The sequence below is a fragment of the Acipenser ruthenus genome, chromosome 21 (assembly GCF_902713425.1).
Source record: "Acipenser ruthenus chromosome 21, fAciRut3.2 maternal haplotype, whole genome shotgun sequence".
In the NCBI taxonomy this organism is placed as follows: domain Eukaryota; kingdom Metazoa; phylum Chordata; class Actinopteri; order Acipenseriformes; family Acipenseridae; genus Acipenser; species Acipenser ruthenus.
Window position 1 is genome coordinate 12,463,591 of NC_081209.1, and position 19,263 is coordinate 12,482,853.

Below are 19,263 nucleotides of genomic sequence, written 5' to 3' on the forward strand. Positions count from 1 at the left end.
CTCATGATACTTTTGTTGAAAATAAGCCAGTGTTTCATTTTACAAATATAGTACAGTACTTAAATAAAACAAATGTATAAGGCAAATGTTTTATTTATATCAACTGTAAAGGCACCATAAGAACAAAGCAAAAAAAGAAAACACTCTCCCTCTTCATGTTGTGTATTCGTCTAGCAATAGTACACGCTGAAGAAAGTGTCTTGCCCACGTGTGTTCTAACATGGCTGCGTCCTGCATGAGTTGTACGTGTAAACTCAGAAGTTTGTAAATAGAAATATTATAGCGCGTTTTTGTCGAAATATTTTATTTTTTCGGCGCCTGGTGAATTGACATCCTCGCTCCCTTACACGGCTCAGAATAAATCGGGGTAAAATGGCTCAAAGGAAGAAGAGGTTTACTAAAAAGAGACGGCATCCGAAACGGGACCTCGATGTGGATTCGGACGGTGGGGAGTTCGAGTTGGCGGCTGAGGTCAGCGATGAAGACGATTCCAGAAAGGTACCTGTCATGAGATCTGACAAAAAACCTGACAGACCCCTGTGATCGAGAAACTGACACGATTAAAATATTTATTAGTAATATTTGGTGAATCATCTAAGATTACAACATGACATTTACTGTACTGTAGTTTAGTTTTTTTTTTTTTTTTTTTAACTTAATTAAAATGATTTATATTGTGTTAATTACAGACAGTACAGTTTTTTTTTAGCTAGTAACCAGCGCTCTGAGACTTAGCCTACAGGTGTCAGAAAGACGGTGAATAATAATAATAATTAACAAAACACAAACGCACGTAGAATCACGACAGACTAACTAGTCGAGTATTGGAGTAGTCCTACCTGTACTCTCAAAAAAAAAAAAAATGTCCAGTTAATAATAATTAACACCATCTATATTCACAGTTGCCAATACAACATAACATATCGTGTTTTTTTTTTTAATAAATGTAACCTGTATACCCCAAACCTAATAGAGTCAAACACTAGAATACTATATTGTGGTATGTGCATCTATTACCTTGTAGACAACATTAACCTGGTCTCTGCACTGTAGCTTCTGTGTTCCTTGGAAGTTAGTAGGAATCAGGTTCAGTCGACACAATTGATATCCAAATCAGACCATCCCTTCTGGTTCATCTTTCTGAAGAGAATGGACCTGTTGTTGTAAGATTGGTTTCAGAACTCATCTACTTGCTTTGCATGGCCGCAGTTGGCAATGATCACTAAGGAGCGTGCTGTGTTGTCCCTGCAGGCTGGCAGGACGGTCCCTGGCTTCCCCACAGCAGACTGCCTGTCGGACGTGGAGCCGGACACCAGGGAGCTCGTTCGGGCGCAGAACAAGAAGAAGAAGAAGTCAGGAGGCTTCCAGTCCATGGGTAAGAACAGCACTCTTACTGGATTAATAACTGGATGGGGTGGCCAGGGCTATCGCAGTCTAAAACACTTTGAATTGTCAAGGTGTCAATTGTAAAATAAACTGTGCAGTTTAAACCAACACATTCATTAATTGTCAAATTAATGATATGTTGGCAACATGTCCAGTTCATGATGCCATGCTCAAATCCAAGGCTCCTTGAGCTTCTGTTATTACAGGACATCTTTCTAACAGTTCATATTTAGTTGAGAATTGAGATTGGCAAGGGTGTCAAGCAATGGTCGACTCCAAGCCAGCCGAAATTTAACAATGAAAAACTGGAGATCAAATCTCTTGACTACGTGCTTCTTTGGAAAGTCTGTTGTGTTGTTGATTGCCCTTTCGGTTCTCTCTTTGCAGGGTTGGGTTATCCGGTTTACAAAGGGGTGATGAAGAAGGGATATAAAGTCCCAACACCAATTCAGAGGAGGGTAAGTATTAGGGGAAAACGAATCATTAAGGGTGTGTATAGCTGGGCAGTATCAAAAGCATACAGCTATTTAGTCCACCAAATGGTTCTTGAATTATATCTCGTTGATCTCATGAATCAGTCCATCAATCACTTTGCTGTGCATCATACAAAGAAGACCATCACACTCATTGGCCAGTTTACATGTGTGATTATTTCATGTGAATCGACAATACACGAGAAACTTGGCAGGGAAAGATCAGGAAAGTGTCCCAAAAAACCGTCTCAGTATTTTACCTTGAAAGTCTCCATTTCTTGTGAGATTCCAGGAAAAGCTTGTGAGGTCAACCCCCACTTACACATGGAAACACGAGTTTCTCATGGAAATGTTAATTAGCTCGTTCAAGTCCTTTCCTAAAGCTGCTATAAAAGTCACATGGGAATACGAAAGTTACCGTGGTCCATAGATGGGAGCAGGGAAGTTAATTTTTTGTTTGCAGTATTTCCCTTATCAGTTTGTTGCAGATAACCCCACTTTTTTCTCTGTCTTCCCTAGAACTTTGCATAATGCTAATCATACATTAATCTAAATGTGTTTGTAAAGTATCATACAGATTGTATTTACCAAGTTTCTGTTTAAAACTATTAGTAAATGGGCTTGTGAATTCAGGTGGTTCAGATGATGCGTGAAAAGCAGTGTGGGCGACAACACTAAAACAAAGTATTAAAAAAGCAAGCACTACCCATCAGCAAATCAGATCTTTACTATCCATTTACGTCAAACACAATGACACGTGGATTCTTTCTCGTGAAACTGTTCTCTGCTCATGTAAACTGTGTTTGTGCGACTTTCACGGTTAACAGCATGAGGATCTAAGTGGGCAGTCAGCATGGCTAATTTAAATCTGACCCCCTTTCCCCTCTCCTTCATTTGCATAGCATTCAGGGAAAAGTAGGCGTTCCAAAGGGAAATTAGTCTTTACATGTAAACACAAAAAGGCACCATGTCCACGTTTATTTTATGAGAAACAGATGTCTTGAGAAAAGCAAACACTCATGTAACGTGGCCTATTGTTGCTGTACAAATCACATGATTACTGGCACATCATCATATATAGTGCATCATGACTTTAGTTGCACCTCTAGTAATCAGTGCTGGGACGATTTCATGTTTGACTATTCATTCAAAATTTAAACAGATATTCTTGTGTTTGTTTTAGTTCATACTGTATAGCAGTAAAACATCTCTCAGGAGTAGAGTAAACCTGCTACCCCATCAAATGACCCATTATTTATAACTTGTATTATATAAACAAATACAAACATGGTCATTTTGCACACTGCAGGCATTGTTTGTTCTAATATTGAAATATTTGTCCCGGTACGACCTCTGACCCTGTTTCTAAACTCTTCCCAATCCCGGCTCCCCCAGACCATCCCGCTGATCCTAGATGGTAAGGACGTGGTGGCGATGGCCCGCACAGGAAGTGGGAAGACAGCTGCGTTCCTCATCCCCATGTTCGAGAGACTGAAAGCTCCCAGCGCCCAAACAGGGGCCCGTGCTCTCATCCTGTCACCCACCCGCGAGCTGGCACTGCAGACCATGAAGTTCACCAAGGAGGTAACCACCACAGCAACCATCATCAAACTCACAAAACACGTTCTTCAACAGGGCTTGAAACACACACCAGCCCTTCCTCCACCCAGTCCTGGGGTTCAGAATTATTGAAACACACAGCAGCCCTCCACCCAGTCCTGGGGTTCAGAACTATTAAAACACACAGCAGCCCTCCACCAAGTCCTGGGGTTCAATTAAGTATATTTTGTAAATGATCAGGAGCCATGAGTTTGATATTAAGTAAGTTCTTCCCCACTCTGTGATATTTCAAAGTTCTCCTTAACTTTGTCCTATACGAACTGGGGGAAGGCTAAGACCTTTTACACCCATCAGATATTTAGACCTTTTTAAATGACCTCCGGTTCTGATAACACAATGCAAAACAGCACAGGACATGTCAGAGATGATTGGCAGAGCTAACATCTAGACATGAATCTATTTAACCAGCTCTGCCAAACCTTCACCTGCCCTCAACCTGAAGCCAGAATTTCCCTTCCAACCGTCATGTCCCCCAGGGTCCTAAAGCTCTTAAGTTCCTGGATGATCAGTATACTCCATCACACCCCACTTCTATCTTCATGAACATCTGTTGGTACACCTACAGACTCAGGTGTGACTTAGTCATGCTGTGATAAGAAGTGCGATCAGTTCAGAGCAGATTTACCAGGGGTCTGATTTAAACACAAGACACCTGGTCATTTCAATAATATACTGCACCGAAACAAGGGCAGTTGTGAAACCCTGGACTGGGTGCAGGGCTATTGTGAGTTTCCAGTGTTGGCAGAATCTTGCTGTCCAGCCGTGTCAAATGTATACTTTCTTCAGGAGCTTTTTCATGATACTCATGGCTCTAATTTGGCATTTCCTGAGTCTGTTAATACACGGCATACCAATTGCTTGTTACACTGTTTAACACATTTATTTTTATTTCAGCTTGGCAAGTTTTGTGGCTTCAAGACTGCACTGATTCTTGGAGGAGACAGGTAGGAGAGGTTTCTGATTTGTATGGGATCTTCTGCCTTCCTGGGCTCAACACATTCACATAAGGTTTTTACATGTATGTGATTTGTATTCATATTTTTTGTATTTTGTTGAGCAAAGCACATGTGGCCCTTATGGCAATATTAAACAGAGTGAAGTACAACACTGAGTGCATTCCTTTCCTCGGATGCTGTTTGACCTTGTTCTGTGCACAGTGTAATCTATGATCCCGTTCCTCGGATGCTGTTTGACCTTGTTCTGTGCACAGTGTAATCTGTGATCCTGTTCCTCGGATGCTGTTTAACCTTGTTCTGTGCACAGTGTAATCTGTGATCCTGTTCCTCGGATGCTGTTTAACCTTGTTCTGTGCACAGTGTAATCTGTGATCCCGTTCCTAGGATGCTGTTTGACCTTGTTCTGTGCACAGTGTAATCTGTGATCCTGTTCCTCGGATGCTGTTTGACCTTGTTCTGTGCACAGTGTAATCTGTGATCCTGTTCCTCAGATGCTGCTTGACCTTGTTCTGTGCACAGTGTAATCTGTATTTATTTCTGTTCTCAGAATGGATGACCAGTTTGCTGCCTTGCACGAGAACCCTGATATGTGAGTGTAATATCTTATTGCTGTGTGTAACTTGCTTGTTTTTTATATATTCATCTCTCCTTGCTGTTTTACCTGTGTCTGTATCTGTCTTCCTATCAGATTGTTCTGCTGTTTTATACCTGTTACCCCACCTTCCTACATGTGTTTCTACTGGTATTGGATTTCTCATCTTTTGCTTTCCTTAGTTACTAGGGTTTTCAGAGGCCACTCGTTCACAAGTTATTATTATTATTATTATTATTGTTATTATTGTTATTATTTATTTCTTAGCAGACGCCCTTATCCAGGGCGACTTAAAATTGTTAAAAGATATCACATTATTTTTACATACAGTTACCCATTTATACAGTTGGGTTTTTACTGGAGCAATCTAGGTAAAGTACCTCGCTCAAGGGTACAGCAGCAGTGTCCCCCACCTGGGATTGAACCCACGACCCTCCGGTCAAGAGTCCAGAGCCCTAACCACTACTCCACACTGCTGCCCTATGTGGTATCTGGGTGATTGTATCAATAGGATGTCTCAAATCAAAAATAATCTGACCTTTATCACTAAACTCCCACAAAGCATGAAACAAATTGTACAGAATCACACAGGACATGAAACCTGCCCAGGAAAGAAAGGTGATTAGATTTCAGAGGAGTCAGAGTAGCGGGCACATAAGATCTGTTTTTACTGTTCAAAGCTTCATTCAAACCTGGCAGCGGACCCATAGAACCAGGGAAGAACACCCAGATGTTCTTACATAATCCTGTATATGTACAATGGAAGACATTTTACTTTATCTTTTAAGCAGAACCTTTCCAGAACATTTTCTTGCTTCACAGTGTCCTGTAGTGTCTCATTTTGATTGGTCTCTCTCTCCCTCCTCTTCGTTCTAGAATCATTGGCACGCCGGGTCGTCTGATGCACGTGGTCGTTGAGATGAACCTGAAGCTGCACAGTGTGGAGTATGTGGTGTTTGATGAAGCTGACAGGTAAGGTTGGAGTTGGTGGTGTTTGATGAAGCTGCACAGTGTGGAGTATGTGGTGTTTGATGAAGCTGACAGGTAAGATTGGAGTTGGTGGTGTTTGATGAAGCTGACCGGTAATTGGGCTTCACTTTCTTGTCCATTGCAGCTATTCCTTTTCTCTAGAAGCAGTGTCCCAAAGCACTTCTATAAATACTGTTAAAAATGAAGATGACATTGATCTATATGGCCTTGGCACTAAAAGATTACTGCAAATATTTTCCTGATTTCAAATTTTGTAAAATTGGTATTACATTTTTTAGAGAGAATTGATAAAATACATAAACATACAATTACAAAAAATCATAATGTATTGTTATAAAATGTGGTTTACGGACTGAGAGAAGGGATACAATTTGAATGGTTAGGAAGTGATTCTCGATGCAGGTTGAAAAGCATGATCCTGCAGAGCACAGGCTTGTGATGACAGGTCTGTCTTACAGCAGATTGAAACAGAAGTGGGATGTGCTTGTCAGTGTGTGCTGTGACTCTGCAGGCTGTTTGAGATGGGCTTCGCAGAGCAGCTCCAGGGCGTTATCCAGCGACTGCCAGAGAACCGTCAGACCGTGCTGTTCTCCGCCACTCTGCCCAAGCTGCTGGTTGAGTTCGCCCGCGCAGGTAAGAACCCGCAGCCACAGGAACAGGGACCTCATCATACTGCACAATGCCGTGTCTGGGATCGTTTTCAATGAAGTGTGATATCCATGCAACTTTCCTGTTAAACCTTTCTCTAGTTTCATGAACTGTATCTATTCTGTGGTCCTGTCCTCTCCCAGGTTTAACAGAGCCAGTTTTAATTCGACTGGATGTGGACACCAAACTGAACGACCAGCTGAAGGTAGGTGTCGTAACTCATAGCACACATTTAAAAAACCTTTTTTATTTTAGACCAATTACATTTGATACAACCACTAATAAAATAAAAACTGATATGATACTGGAATTGATGGTGATGGATTTCATTTGCTTTTCATATTTTGATGTCTTATGTGGCACACTATTAGAATTTGCTTGTAAAATAGTTTAAGAACAATCCTAACCCTCTCCGTACCCAGTGATTTTCTGACAGTCTGTTTTGTTTTTTGCACATATAGTAGAAATGTTTGTCAGTGTTTTCTCTCCCTGATGCACTGTGTGTTCTGTTTCTGGGTGCACTGTGTTTTCTCTCCAGCTTGCGTTTTTCCATCTGCGGGTGGATGATAAGCCGGCTCTGCTGCTGCACTTGCTGAGGAACGTGATAAAGCCGCAGGAGCAGACAGTGGTGTTCGTAGCTACCAGGCACCATGTGGAGTACCTGAAGGAGGTGAGGCTGACCAGCAGGGTCGGGCTGGGACTGGCACTGCTCTGTATCACAAGCCTGTATAAAATGAGGAAACAGGAGAGTCTCCAGAGCCAGTCAAGTTCCAGGGGAAAAGTCTGTCCCATACGCAAAACGACCAATAAGACCATATCATTTGTATGATGCTTGCTTTAAATTCCGCTAATTGCTGCTGTGGATTGATCCATCCATGTTCTACCAAGAATCAGGGAAGCAACAAAACACAAGAGGTTGTATATGGAATACCGTGTAGGATGCTGTGCGATACAAGCTGATATCCACACCAGCAGAGGTTAGGGCAGCTACCCACATGTGACAATGAGTGGGTGAAAATTAGCTTGTATCATACACCCAGCTGGGTTTGCTGGGTGAGTCTCTGGGTTTGTGTGAATGCAGTTCCGCTGGGTTTGCTGGGTGAGTCTCTGGGTTTGTGTGAATGCAGTTCCGCTGGGTTTGCTGAGTGAGTCTGGGTTTGTGTGAATGCAGTTCCGCTGGGTTTGCTGGGTGAGTCTCTGGGTTTGTGTGAATGCAGTTCCGCTGGGTTTGCTGGGTGAGTCTCTGGGTTTGTGTGAATGCAGTTCTGCTGGGTTTGCTGGGTGAGTCTCTGGGTTTGTGTGAATGCAGTTGCGCTGAGTGAGTCTCTGGGTTTGTGTGAATGCAGTTCCGCTGGGATTGCTGAGTGAGTCTGGGTTTGTGTGAATGCAGTTGCAATGAGCGAGTCTCTGGGTTTGTGTGAATGCAGTTGCAATGAGTGAGTCTCTGGGTTTGTGTGAATGCAGTTCCGCTGGGTTTGCGGAGTGAGTCTCTGGGTTTGTGTGAATGCAGTTGCAATGAGTGAGTCTCTGGGTTTGTGTGAATGCAGTTCCGCTGGGTTTGCGGAGTGAGTCTCTGGGTTTGTGTGAATGCAGTTGCAATGAGTGAGTCTCTGGGTTTGTGTGAATGCAGTTCCGCTGGGTTTGCGGAGTGAGTCTCTGGGTTTGTGTGAATGCAGTTCCGCTTGGTTTGCTGGGTGAGTCTCTGGGTTTGTGTGAATGCAGTTCCGCTGGGTTTGCTGGGTGAGTCTCTGGGTTTGTGTGAATGCAGTTCCGCTGGGTTTGCTGGGTGAGTCTCTGGGTTTGTGTGAATGCAGTTCCGCTGGGTTTGCTGGGTGAGTCTCTGGGTTTGTGTGAATGCAGTTGCGCTGGGTTTGCTGGGTGAGTCTCTGGGTTTGTGTGAATGCAGTTGCGCTGGGTTTGCTGGGTTTGTGTGAATGCAGTTGCGCTGGGTTTGCTGAGTGAGTCTGGGTTTGTGTGAATGCAGTTCCGCTGGGTTTGCTGGATGAGTCTCTGGGTTTGTGTGAATGCAGTTGTGCTGGGTGAGTCTCTGTGTTTGTGTGAATGCAGTTGCGCTGGGTTTGCTGAGTGAGCCTCTGGTTTGTTGCAGTTGTTGATGTTGGAGGGGATGGACTGCGCGTACATCTACAGCGCTCTGGACCAGACGGCCAGGAAAATCAACATTGGGAAGTTTGTGCACAGGAAGGCGATGGTGATGATCGTGACGGACGTGGCAGCTCGCGGGATAGATATCCCCATGCTGGACAACGTCATCAACTACAACTTCCCCTCCAAGGCCAAGCTCTTCCTGCACAGAGTCGGTGAGGAGAGTTTCCTGTTTGCATTCAGATCTGTTCATAGAGAATTCTCACTTCTTGTAGTTTACATTGTGAATCCTTACCCCCCCTGCTGTTTTTATAAAATACTTTACCAATGCTGTATCCAGTGTCCCCGCGGAAATATATTTAAAAATAACCTGAATTGTTTTGATATGCTTGTTAACACTTCATTAACCCTTTGCAGTCCATTTATTAAGTGCATGTCAGGCGCGTCAGGTCCAATTTATTTTCACACGTGCAGTTAATTTTAGGAGCAATGTTTAAAATAATTTTTTTACACAGTCAAACAGGTTTAAAAGGCCCTGCATATCAACAAAGCACTCACTAGGCATCTCCAGCCCCGCCCCACCCTTTCGTTCGCTATAGCTTTCACATATGCTAATAAATAAATAATAATAATAATAATAATAATAATAGTCGTACATCAATCATCTCCTGATCACTCGTTTTATCACCAAACGCCTCAATAATGCAATCCAAGTCATTATTTTATTACTATAACATCTCAAAAAAGCACTGCAAATGTCTGTGATATTCTTTGAGCACTGATGCAGTAGCAGCCAGCTTGTTTCCTTATGGCCACCGTTATCTGATGCCAGGGGCAAGTATGACTATTCATGAGACGCCCTTTTTTTTTTCGGCTTGTCTCGGCTCCTGTCGCTCCCACTCGGCCATTGAATGGTTTTCTCGGCTTTTTCCGGAGAAAAAACGACTAGAAACCCGTCTTTTTGATGATGTCGGACAGGATAGGAATAATTGCAATGTCGGACCAGGTCCGACATAGGACCGCAAAGGGTTAATCAACTGGAAGTACATTTCTCAGCTTTTAGTTGGGAGCATTAGGCAGAAGAGAGAATTTCTTATTATTCTAGTGTAAACCGAGCATGCTCACTCAGTGTCTTGTTTTCTGTGGACACAATAGTCATTAATTCAAATCTGAGCTGTTTGATCTGGATACACTATGATGAGGATACTAGGGATAAGGCAATCCAACATTAGTGCTAATCAGGGTCTGATGGTATTCATGAAACTCTTTGCTTAAATAAATAGTGTGAAGAGGGCTCATTGTGGTAAACCTGGTAAGAAGCTCAGTCTGTTTGAAGCACACTGTTCTCATCTAACCAGTCCCTTTGCGTGTGTGTGTGTGTGTGTGTGTGTGTGTAGGTCGTGTGGCAAGAGCAGGGAGGAGTGGTACAGCTTACAGCCTGGTGGCTCCAGATGAGATCGCCTTCGTGTTTGACCTGCACCTCTTCCTAGGACGCCCCCTGCAGCTTGCAGGGCCCAGGCACAGCCAGCCAGGTATGACTCGTACAGCAAGATCTACATTTACACATGTAGCAGACAAGCAAAAATCCTACCTCCTCTGGCAACACGCACAATCCCAGTTACACTTAATATACTTTATTTTAGATAATCACATTTTGTGTTGTGAGATGATGCTATTTTTTGTTTTTGAATACAAACAAGTGTGCAGCTTGAATTTCACTTACAAAGTATGACATAATTTCCAGAAACAATCAAACATATAAATTGATATAAATAAAATGATTGTCGTTATCTCAGTAATAAATTTACAGTGCTCGCTCAGTAAATTGTAGAATTGTAAATTATCGCTCACTGCCTTGGATATTTCAGGTACAAGTTAAAAGGAGAAACAACAAGGGCACTGTATAATCCTAGCTCCAGTTTAGGCAGCTGTATCGCCAATATGCCGTGTGTCAGTGGAACCCGTCTCATGCTCCCCCTCTCTCCCTGTGTGTAGATGACAGCGTGCTGTGTGTCAGTGGAGCCCGTCCCATGCTCCCCCTTTCTCCCTGTGTGTAGATGACAGCGTGCTGTGTGTCAGTGGAGCCCCCGTCTCATGCTCCCCCTCTCTCCCTGTGTGTAGATGACAGCGTGCTGTGTGTCAGTGGAGCCCCCGTCTCATGCTCCCCCTCTCTCCCTGTGTGTAGATGACAGCGTGCTGTGTGTCAGTGGAGCCCCCGTCTCATGCTCCCCCTCTCTCCCTGTGTGTAGATGACAGCGTGCTGTGTGTCAGTGGAGCCCCCGTCTCATGCTCCCCCTCTCTCCCTGTGTGTAGATGACAGCGTGCTGTGTGTCAGTGGAGCCCCCGTCTCATGCTCCCCCTCTCTCCCTGTGTGTAGATGACAGCGTGCTGTGTGTCAGTGGAGCCCCAGTCTCATGCTCCCCCTCTCTCCCTGTGTGTAGATGACAGCGTGCTGTGTGTCAGTGGAGCCCCCGTCTCATGCTCCCCCTCTCTCCCTGTGTGTAGATGACAGCGTGCTGTGTGTCAGTGGAGCCCGTCTCATGCCCCCCCTCTCGCCCTGTGTAGATGAGGACAGTGTGATGGGGGCTCCACTGACACATGTCTCATGCTTCTCCCTCTCCGTGTGTAGATGAGGACGGCGTGTGTGGGCGAGTTCCGCAGAGTATCCTGGACGATGAGGAGGCTATGCTGGTAACGGCTCATGAGAACTCGCTGGACCTGCAGAACATGCGCCGCATCTCTGACAACGCCTACATGCAGTACCTCAAGTCCCGGCCCAACCCCTCGCCTGAGTCAGTCAAGAGAGTCAAGGAGACAGACTTCTCCAGCCTCGCAGTCCACCCCCTCCTCGGTCAGTCTCTTTCACTGTTCCTATCGAAATTAAACTAACATTGAGAAGCTGTCGAGTATTTGCTCTCTGTTTCTTTCGTGTTTAACTTGATATTGACAGGCATGAAAGTTACTAATGTTTTGCTTGCCTTTTGTTTTGAGCATGATTCAACTTTTCTCAGATGTATTGTTTAGTTTCTTTTGGCCGTTTTGAACATTGAAATAATTAAAATAACTCCAGAGCATCCAGCCATTCCAGTATTCTTATTGCAAGCTTTGTTTATCTTTAAAAACTGTGCTTTTTACCTGGTGTACCAAAAATTATCCCCACTAAAGAAAGGGATGATTGAACATTAAAATTGTATAACCCGAACATCCAAACGGCCAAACAGAAACAGTATATCCAAGGAAAGTTGAAACGTGCATAAAACAAAAGCAAGCAAAACATTAGTAAACTTTCATACCTTTCATACCTAGGAGACAGAAGTAGGTCACTGTGCCACTAGAGGGCACTGTTGAACAGCCTGGGTGTGCTGTGTGCATTTTCTTAAGGTTCTTTTTTTTTCAGGTTCTGTGCTAGAAAATGTGGAGTTGGAGAGACTGAAGGTGGTTGACAGCATCAAGCAATATAAATCCAGAGCAGTAAGTTCCACAGGTTCTCATGTGTAAATAAATGGCATTGCTGTGGCGTGTTTCGAGGTAATAATTAGATTCCCCAGTCAATAGAGGTTATTACCGAGGAATATGCCACAGAAATGCCACTATTTTACTACGACTTTTTAAAATTAAAAATGCTTTAGCATTGAATGCCTTTAAAATGATATACACCGACCATCACAGTGCAAGGAGCTTCCACTGTTCTGTTTTGAGCAGCGTTTTCCTTGTTTATTATTTTATTCTGTAGAGCAGCGTTTTCCTTGTTTATTATTTTATTCTGTAGAGCAGCGTTTTCCTTGTTTATTATTTTATTGTGTAGAGCAGCGTTTTCCTTGTTTATTATTTTATTCTGTAGAGCAGCGTTTTCCTTGTTTATTATTTTATTGTGTAGAGCAGCGTTTTCCTTGTTTATTATTTTATTCTGTAGAGCAGCGTTTTCCTTGTTTATTATTTTATTCTGTAGAGCAGCGTTTTCCTTGTTTATTATTTTATTCTGTAGAGCAGCGTTTTCCTTGTTTATTATTTTATTGTGTAGAGCAGCGTTTTCCTTGTTTATTATTTTATTGTGTAGAGCAGCGTTTTCCTTGTTTATTATTTTATTCTGTAGAGCAGCGTTTTCCTTGTTTATTATTTTATTCTGTAGAGCAGCGTTTTCCTTCTTTATTATTTTATTCTGTAGAGCAGCGTTTTCCTTGTTTATTATTTTATTCTGTAGAGCAGCGTTTTCCTTGTTTATTATTTTATTCTGTAGAGCAGCGTTTTCCTTCTGTTTATTATTTTATTGTGTAGAGCAGCGTTTTCCTTGTTTATTATTTTATTGTGTAGTGTTTTCCTTGTTTATTATTTTATTGTGTAGAGCAGTGTTTTCCTTGTTTATTATTTTATTCTGTAGAGCAGCGTTTTCCTTGTTTATTATTTTATTGTGTAGTGTTTTCCTTGTTTATTATTTTATTGTGTAGAGCAGCGTTTTCCTTGTTTATTATTTTATTGTGTAGAGCAGCGTTTTCCTTGTTTATTATTTTATTCTGTAGAGCAGCGTTTTCCTTCTGTTTATTATTTTATTGTGTAGAGCAGCGTTTTCCTTGTTTATTATTTTATTCTGTAGAGCAGCGTTTTCCTTGTTTATTATTTTATTCTGTAGAGCAGCGTTTTCCTTGTTTATTATTTTATTCTGTAGAGCAGCGTTTTCCTTGTTTATTATTTTATTGTGTAGAGCAGCGTTTTCCTTGTTTATTATTTTATTCTGTAGAGCAGCGTTTTCCTTCTTTATTATTTTATTCTGTAGAGCAGCGTTTTCCTTCTTTATTATTTTATTCTGTAGAGCAGCGTTTTCCTTGTTTATTATTTTATTCTGTAGAGCAGCGTTTTCCTTGTTTATTATTTTATTCTGTAGAGCAGCGTTTTCCTTCTGTTTATTATTTTATTGTGTAGAGCAGCGTTTTCCTTGTTTATTATTTTATTGTGTAGTGTTTTCCTTGTTTATTATTTTATTGTGTAGAGCAGTGTTTTCCTTGTTTATTATTTTATTGTGTAGAGCAGCGTTTTCCTTGTTTATTATTTTATTCTGTAGAGCAGCGTTTTCCTTGTTTATTATTTTATTGTGTAGAGCAGCGTTTTCCTTGTTTATTATTTTATTCTGTAGAGCAGCGTTTTCCTTCTGTTTATTATTTTATTGTGTAGAGCAGCGTTTTCCTTGTTTATTATTTTATTCTGTAGAGCAGCGTTTTCCTTGTTTATTATTTTATTCTGTAGAGCAGCGTTTTCCTTGTTTATTATTTTATTGTGTAGAGCAGCGTTTTCCTTGTTTATTATTTTATTCTGTAGAGCAGCGTTTTCCTTCTGTTTATTATTTTATTGTGTAGAGCAGCGTTTTCCTTGTTTATTATTTTATTGTGTAGTGTTTTCCTTGTTTATTATTTTATTCTGTAGAGCAGCGTTTTCCTTGTTTATTATTTTATTGTGTAGAGCAGCGTTTTCCTTGTTTATTATTTTATTGTGTAGAGCAGCGTTTTCCTTGTTTATTATTTTATTGTGTAGAGCAGTGTTTTCCTTGTTTATTATTTTATTGTGTAGTGTTTTCCTTGTTTATTATTTTATTCTGTAGAGCAGCGTTTTCCTTCTGTTTATTATTTTATTGTGTAGAGCAGCGTTTTCCTTGTTTATTATTTTATTGTGTAGAGCAGCGTTTTCCTTGTTTATTATTTTATTGTGTAGAGCAGCGTTTTCCTTGTTTATTATTTTATTGTGTAGAGCAGCGTTTTCCTTGTTTATTATTTTATTGTGTAGTGTTTTCCTTGTTTATTATTTTATTCTGTAGAGCAGCGTTTTCCTTCTGTTTATTATTTTATTGTGTAGAGCAGCGTTTTCCTTGTTTATTATTTTATTGTGTAGAGCAGTGTTTTCCTTGTTTATTATTTTATTGTGTAGAGCAGTGTTTTCCTTGTTTATTATTTTATTCTGTAGAGCAGCGTTTTCCTTGTTTATTATTTTATTGTGTAGTGTTTTCCTTGTTTATTATTTTATTGTGTAGAGCAGCGTTTTCCTTGTTTATTATTTTATTGTGTAGAGCAGCGTTTTCCTTGTTTATTATTTTATTCTGTAGAGCAGCGTTTTCCTTGTTTATTATTTTATTGTGTAGAGCAGCGTTTTCCTTGTTTATTATTTTATTCTGTAGAGCAGCGTTTTCCTTGTTTATTATTTTATTCTGTAGAGCAGCGTTTTCCTTCTGTTTATTATTTTATTGTGTAGAGCAGCGTTTTCCTTGTTTATTATTTTATTGTGTAGAGCAGCGTTTTCCTTGTTTATTATTTTATTCTGTAGAGCAGCGTTTTCCTTGTTTATTATTTTATTCTGTAGAGCAGCGTTTTCCTTGTTTATTATTTTATTCTGTAGAGCAGCGTTTTCCTTGTTTATTATTTTATTCTGTAGAGCAGCGTTTTCCTTGTTTATTATTTTATTGTGTAGAGCAGCGTTTTCCTTGTTTATTATTTTATTGTGTAGAGCAGCGTTTTCCTTGTTTATTATTTTATTCTGTAGAGCAGCGTTTTCCTTGTTTATTATTTTATTGTGTAGAGCAGCGTTTTCCTTGTTTATTATTTTATTCTGTAGAGCAGCGTTTTCCTTGTTTATTATTTTATTGTGTAGAGCAGCGTTTTCCTTGTTTATTATTTTATTCTGTAGAGCAGCGTTTTCCTTCTGTTTATTATTTTATTGTGTAGAGCAGCGTTTTCCTTGTTTATTATTTTATTGTGTAGTGTTTTCCTTGTTTATTATTTTATTGTGTAGAGCAGCGTTTTCCTTGTTTATTATTTTATTGTGTAGAGCAGCGTTTTCCTTGTTTATTATTTTATTGTGTAGAGCAGCGTTTTCCTTGTTTATTATTTTATTCTGTAGAGCAGCGTTTTCCTTGTTTATTATTTTATTCTGTAGAGCAGCGTTTTCCTTGTTTATTATTTTATTCTGTAGAGCAGCGTTTTCCTTGTTTATTATTTTATTCTGTAGAGCAGCGTTTTCCTTGTTTATTATTTTATTCTGTAGAGCAGCGTTTTCCTTGTTTATTATTTTATTCTGTAGAGCAGCGTTTTCCTTGTTTATTATTTTATTCTGTAGAGCAGCGTTTTCCTTGTTTATTATTTTATTCTGTAGAGCAGCGTTTTCCTTGTTTATTATTTTATTCTGTAGAGCAGCGTTTTCCTTGTTTATTATTTTATTCTGTAGAGCAGCGTTTTCCTTGTTTATTATTTTATTGTGTAGAGCAGCGTTTTCCTTGTTTATTATTTTATTGTGTAGAGCAGCGTTTTCCTTGTTTATTATTTTATTCTGTAGAGCAGCGTTTTCCTTGTTTATTATTTTATTGTGTAGAGTAGTGTTTTCCTTCTGTTTATTATTTTATTGTGTAACTGTTTCTCCATCTTTCTTGACCAGACGATTTTCGAGATCAATGCGACCAATAAGACCACAGCGGGTGAGGTGATGCGAGCAAAGAGGAGTAGAGACGTGCGGCTGGTCGACAAGTTCCAGAAATCCCGCAAGGACAAGGCAGCGGAGAGCCTGCTGGGCCAGCCTGCTGCCAGCCTGCCACGGGCAGAGTCAGACGAGGAGAGCATCCAGGTACCCTTCAGAAACCACAGCCACAGCTTTGAAGAGTACTGCTGTATGACCAGGGCCAAGGTTTTAACCCTTTACGGTCCATTTATTCAGTGCATGTCAGGCACGTCAGGTCCAATTCATTTTCACACACGCAGTTTATTTTAGACATGCTGTTTAAAAGTATTTTTTTTCACAGTAAAACAGGTTTAAAAGGCACTGCATATCAACAGGACACTCAGTACTGCATCTCCAGCCCCGCCCCAGCCCTCGTTCGCTGTTTTTTTCACATACCTCTTGATAGTAGTGCATACCGATAAATCATTTCCTGATCACTCGTTTTATCACCAAACTCCTCAGTAATGTGATCCAAGTTATTATTTTATTACTATAACATCTAAAAAAAGCAGCTATCTTGTTTGTTTATGTCTGTGTTATCTATGTGATGTTGGGGCTATCTGTATTCATGAGCTACGCCCCTTTTTTTCGACTTCTCTCAGCTCCTATCAATCTCACTCGGCCATTGAATGGTTTTCTCGGCTTTTTCCTGGAGAAAAAACGACAAGAGACCTGTTTTTTGCGTCTTTTTGATGATGTCGGACAGGGTCCGACTTTGGACCGGAGAGGGAAAATTGCAATGTCGGACCAGGTCCGACATACGACCGCAAAGGGTTAAAAAAAAAAGTATTATTATTTGTTTATTTAGCAGAAGCCTTTATCCAAGGAGACTTACAGAGACTCGGGTGTTTGAACTGTGCATCAGCTGCAGAGTCACTTACAATTACGTCTCACCCGAAAGACGGAGCACAAGGAGCACAAGTGACTTGCTCAGGGTCACACAATGAGTCAGTGGCTGAGCCAGGGTTTTAGAAGTGTATTCTTCCCTAACATTACTGTGATCAAGGAAAGTCTGTTTCTTCCAGGATAGCTTAATATAGAAAGGGTTACCTTGTACGTTGTTGGCATACAGGAACTAAAGTCGCCTTTAGAAACCTGAGCAAACCCAAGCTCTATCGACCTTGCATTACAAGACAGTGCTCTGTACTATATCGGCACTACAGAATAGCCTCTTCATTGCTGCTGTCCTGACCCACACCTTCTAAACTCCAGCACTGTTGATTGCTGCTGCTGACCAGCGAATAGGACTACTGCCTTCACTATTAAATATTGTTGTTTTTTTTTGTTGTTTTTTTTTTGCTGCAGAATGTGTTTTCAGAAGTGCTTGGTGGCAAGAGGAAGAAGCCACAGAGTGAAACGGACACTCCCAACAAGAGAGCCAAGGAGGCAGGGCGCGATGAAGAGTTTTACATCCCATACCGACCCAAGGACTTCGACTCGGAGAGAGGGTAAGTGAGATCTGGAAACATGCTTTTACACTCTGGTGTGGCCCTGGAACCCCAGCCTGGTACATATACAGTAACACGGGCACAGTACAGGGTTTACTCCTAGCTTTACTCCTAGATGGGGAAAAGGCAATTAACAATCAGATTTTAAAATAACTAGATAGATTTAGATTTAGCGACGAAAAAAATCGAACCAAAATTTAAAAGCAAGAGATGATCTGGAGTGTGTGTGTAAATACATAATTAAATGTACCGGTACTCAAATAGCCCTAAATTAAAAAGGATGCGATGCAGTTTAGTGTTGAGGTTAGGAATGTACTCTAACCCTGCCTCCCTCTCTCTCTTCTCCCCAGGCTCAGTATGCAAGGAGAAGGCAGCACATTCGAGCAGCAGGCATCGGGGGCAGTCCTGGACCTCATGGGGGACGAAGGGGACAAGATGAACCAGCACAAGCACATGATGAAATGGTAAGAACCGCTGTGTGACTCGGATCAGCAGCCTGAAGACACTGATTTAAAAAAAAAAAAAAAAAAAAAAAAAAAAGTGGAGTGCTGCATTAAGACTATTTGAATTACACAATCTAAGTTTAGTTATATGTTTAGTAGCAATAGTTGTCCACTAGGCTGTGTAAAGGTAGCGGTCTTGCAGCCGCATTCATGTTGCACCCCAATCTCTGCTAAGCATGTGAGTTTACTGGCTGTGTTGTCTTCAACCTCCTCCAGGGACCGCAAGAAGAAGCGCTTTGTGAGGGAGACGGGGAAGGGGGACAAGAAGAAGACCGTGAGGATAGAGAGCGGGCAGCTTGTCGGCAAATCCTTCAAGAAAAACTTGTATCCTCTCGAGCTGCTGCTGGCCAGCGCTGTCACTGGACAGTCTTGTACATGTGCTGCAGGACAGAGACTCAACCCTTTGCGGTTGTAGAGTAATTGCAATTATTCCTATCAGGTCCATTGTCGGACCCTGTCCGACATCATTATAGAAACGCAAAAAATGGGTTTTAGTCGTTTTTTCTCCGGAAAAAGTCGAGAAAACCATTCAGTGGCCGAGTGGGAACGACAGGAGCCGAGACAAGTCGAAAAAAAAAAAGGCGTATCTCATGAATAGTCATACATGGCCCTGGTATCAGATAACGGGGCGGTCATAAGTAAACAAGCTGGCTGATAGTGAGTCCCCGCACAGAGAACACGGACATTTGCAGAGCTTTTTTGAGATGTTATAGTAATAAAATAATGACTTGGATCGAATTATTGAGGAGTTTGGTGATAAAACGAGTGATCAGGAGATGATTGATCGGTATGTACGACTTATTATTATTATTATTATTATTATTATTTATTTCTTACATAGGTGAAAGCTATAGCGAACGAAAGGGTGGGGCGGGGCTGGAGATTCCTAGTGAGTGCTTTGTTGATATGCAGGGCCATTTAAACCCGTTTGACACTGAAAAAAAATACTTTTAAACAGCGCGTCTAAAATTAACCGCGCGTGTGAAAATTAATTAGACCTGGCGTGCCTGACGCGCATTTAATAAATTGACTGCAAAGGGTTAATCTTTGTCACTTTCATTTAGTTGTATCCCC

The 19,263-nt window shown here is 41.1% G+C and overlaps 1 protein-coding gene across 1 annotated transcript in view; it reads left to right on the forward strand.

The window, feature by feature from the left end:
• The window catches only part of LOC117428334 (ATP-dependent RNA helicase DDX54), a 21,516-nt gene continuing 2,253 nt past the window's right edge, over nt 1-19,263 (forward strand). Inside the window, exons 1-18 of the mRNA XM_058994836.1 lie at nt 1-498; nt 1,252-1,375; nt 1,774-1,844; nt 3,255-3,443; nt 4,374-4,423; nt 4,983-5,024; nt 5,904-5,999; nt 6,529-6,650; nt 6,809-6,870; nt 7,204-7,335; nt 8,773-8,983; nt 10,166-10,300; nt 11,398-11,619; nt 12,166-12,239; nt 16,179-16,364; nt 17,544-17,686; nt 18,037-18,150; nt 18,406-18,513. Coding sequence (XP_058850819.1) covers nt 373-498; nt 1,252-1,375; nt 1,774-1,844; nt 3,255-3,443; nt 4,374-4,423; nt 4,983-5,024; nt 5,904-5,999; nt 6,529-6,650; nt 6,809-6,870; nt 7,204-7,335; nt 8,773-8,983; nt 10,166-10,300; nt 11,398-11,619; nt 12,166-12,239; nt 16,179-16,364; nt 17,544-17,686; nt 18,037-18,150; nt 18,406-18,513 — 2,207 coding nt within the window. The 5' untranslated portion in view covers nt 1-372. The remainder of the gene's footprint in view (nt 499-1,251; nt 1,376-1,773; nt 1,845-3,254; nt 3,444-4,373; nt 4,424-4,982; nt 5,025-5,903; nt 6,000-6,528; nt 6,651-6,808; nt 6,871-7,203; nt 7,336-8,772; nt 8,984-10,165; nt 10,301-11,397; nt 11,620-12,165; nt 12,240-16,178; nt 16,365-17,543; nt 17,687-18,036; nt 18,151-18,405; nt 18,514-19,263) is intronic.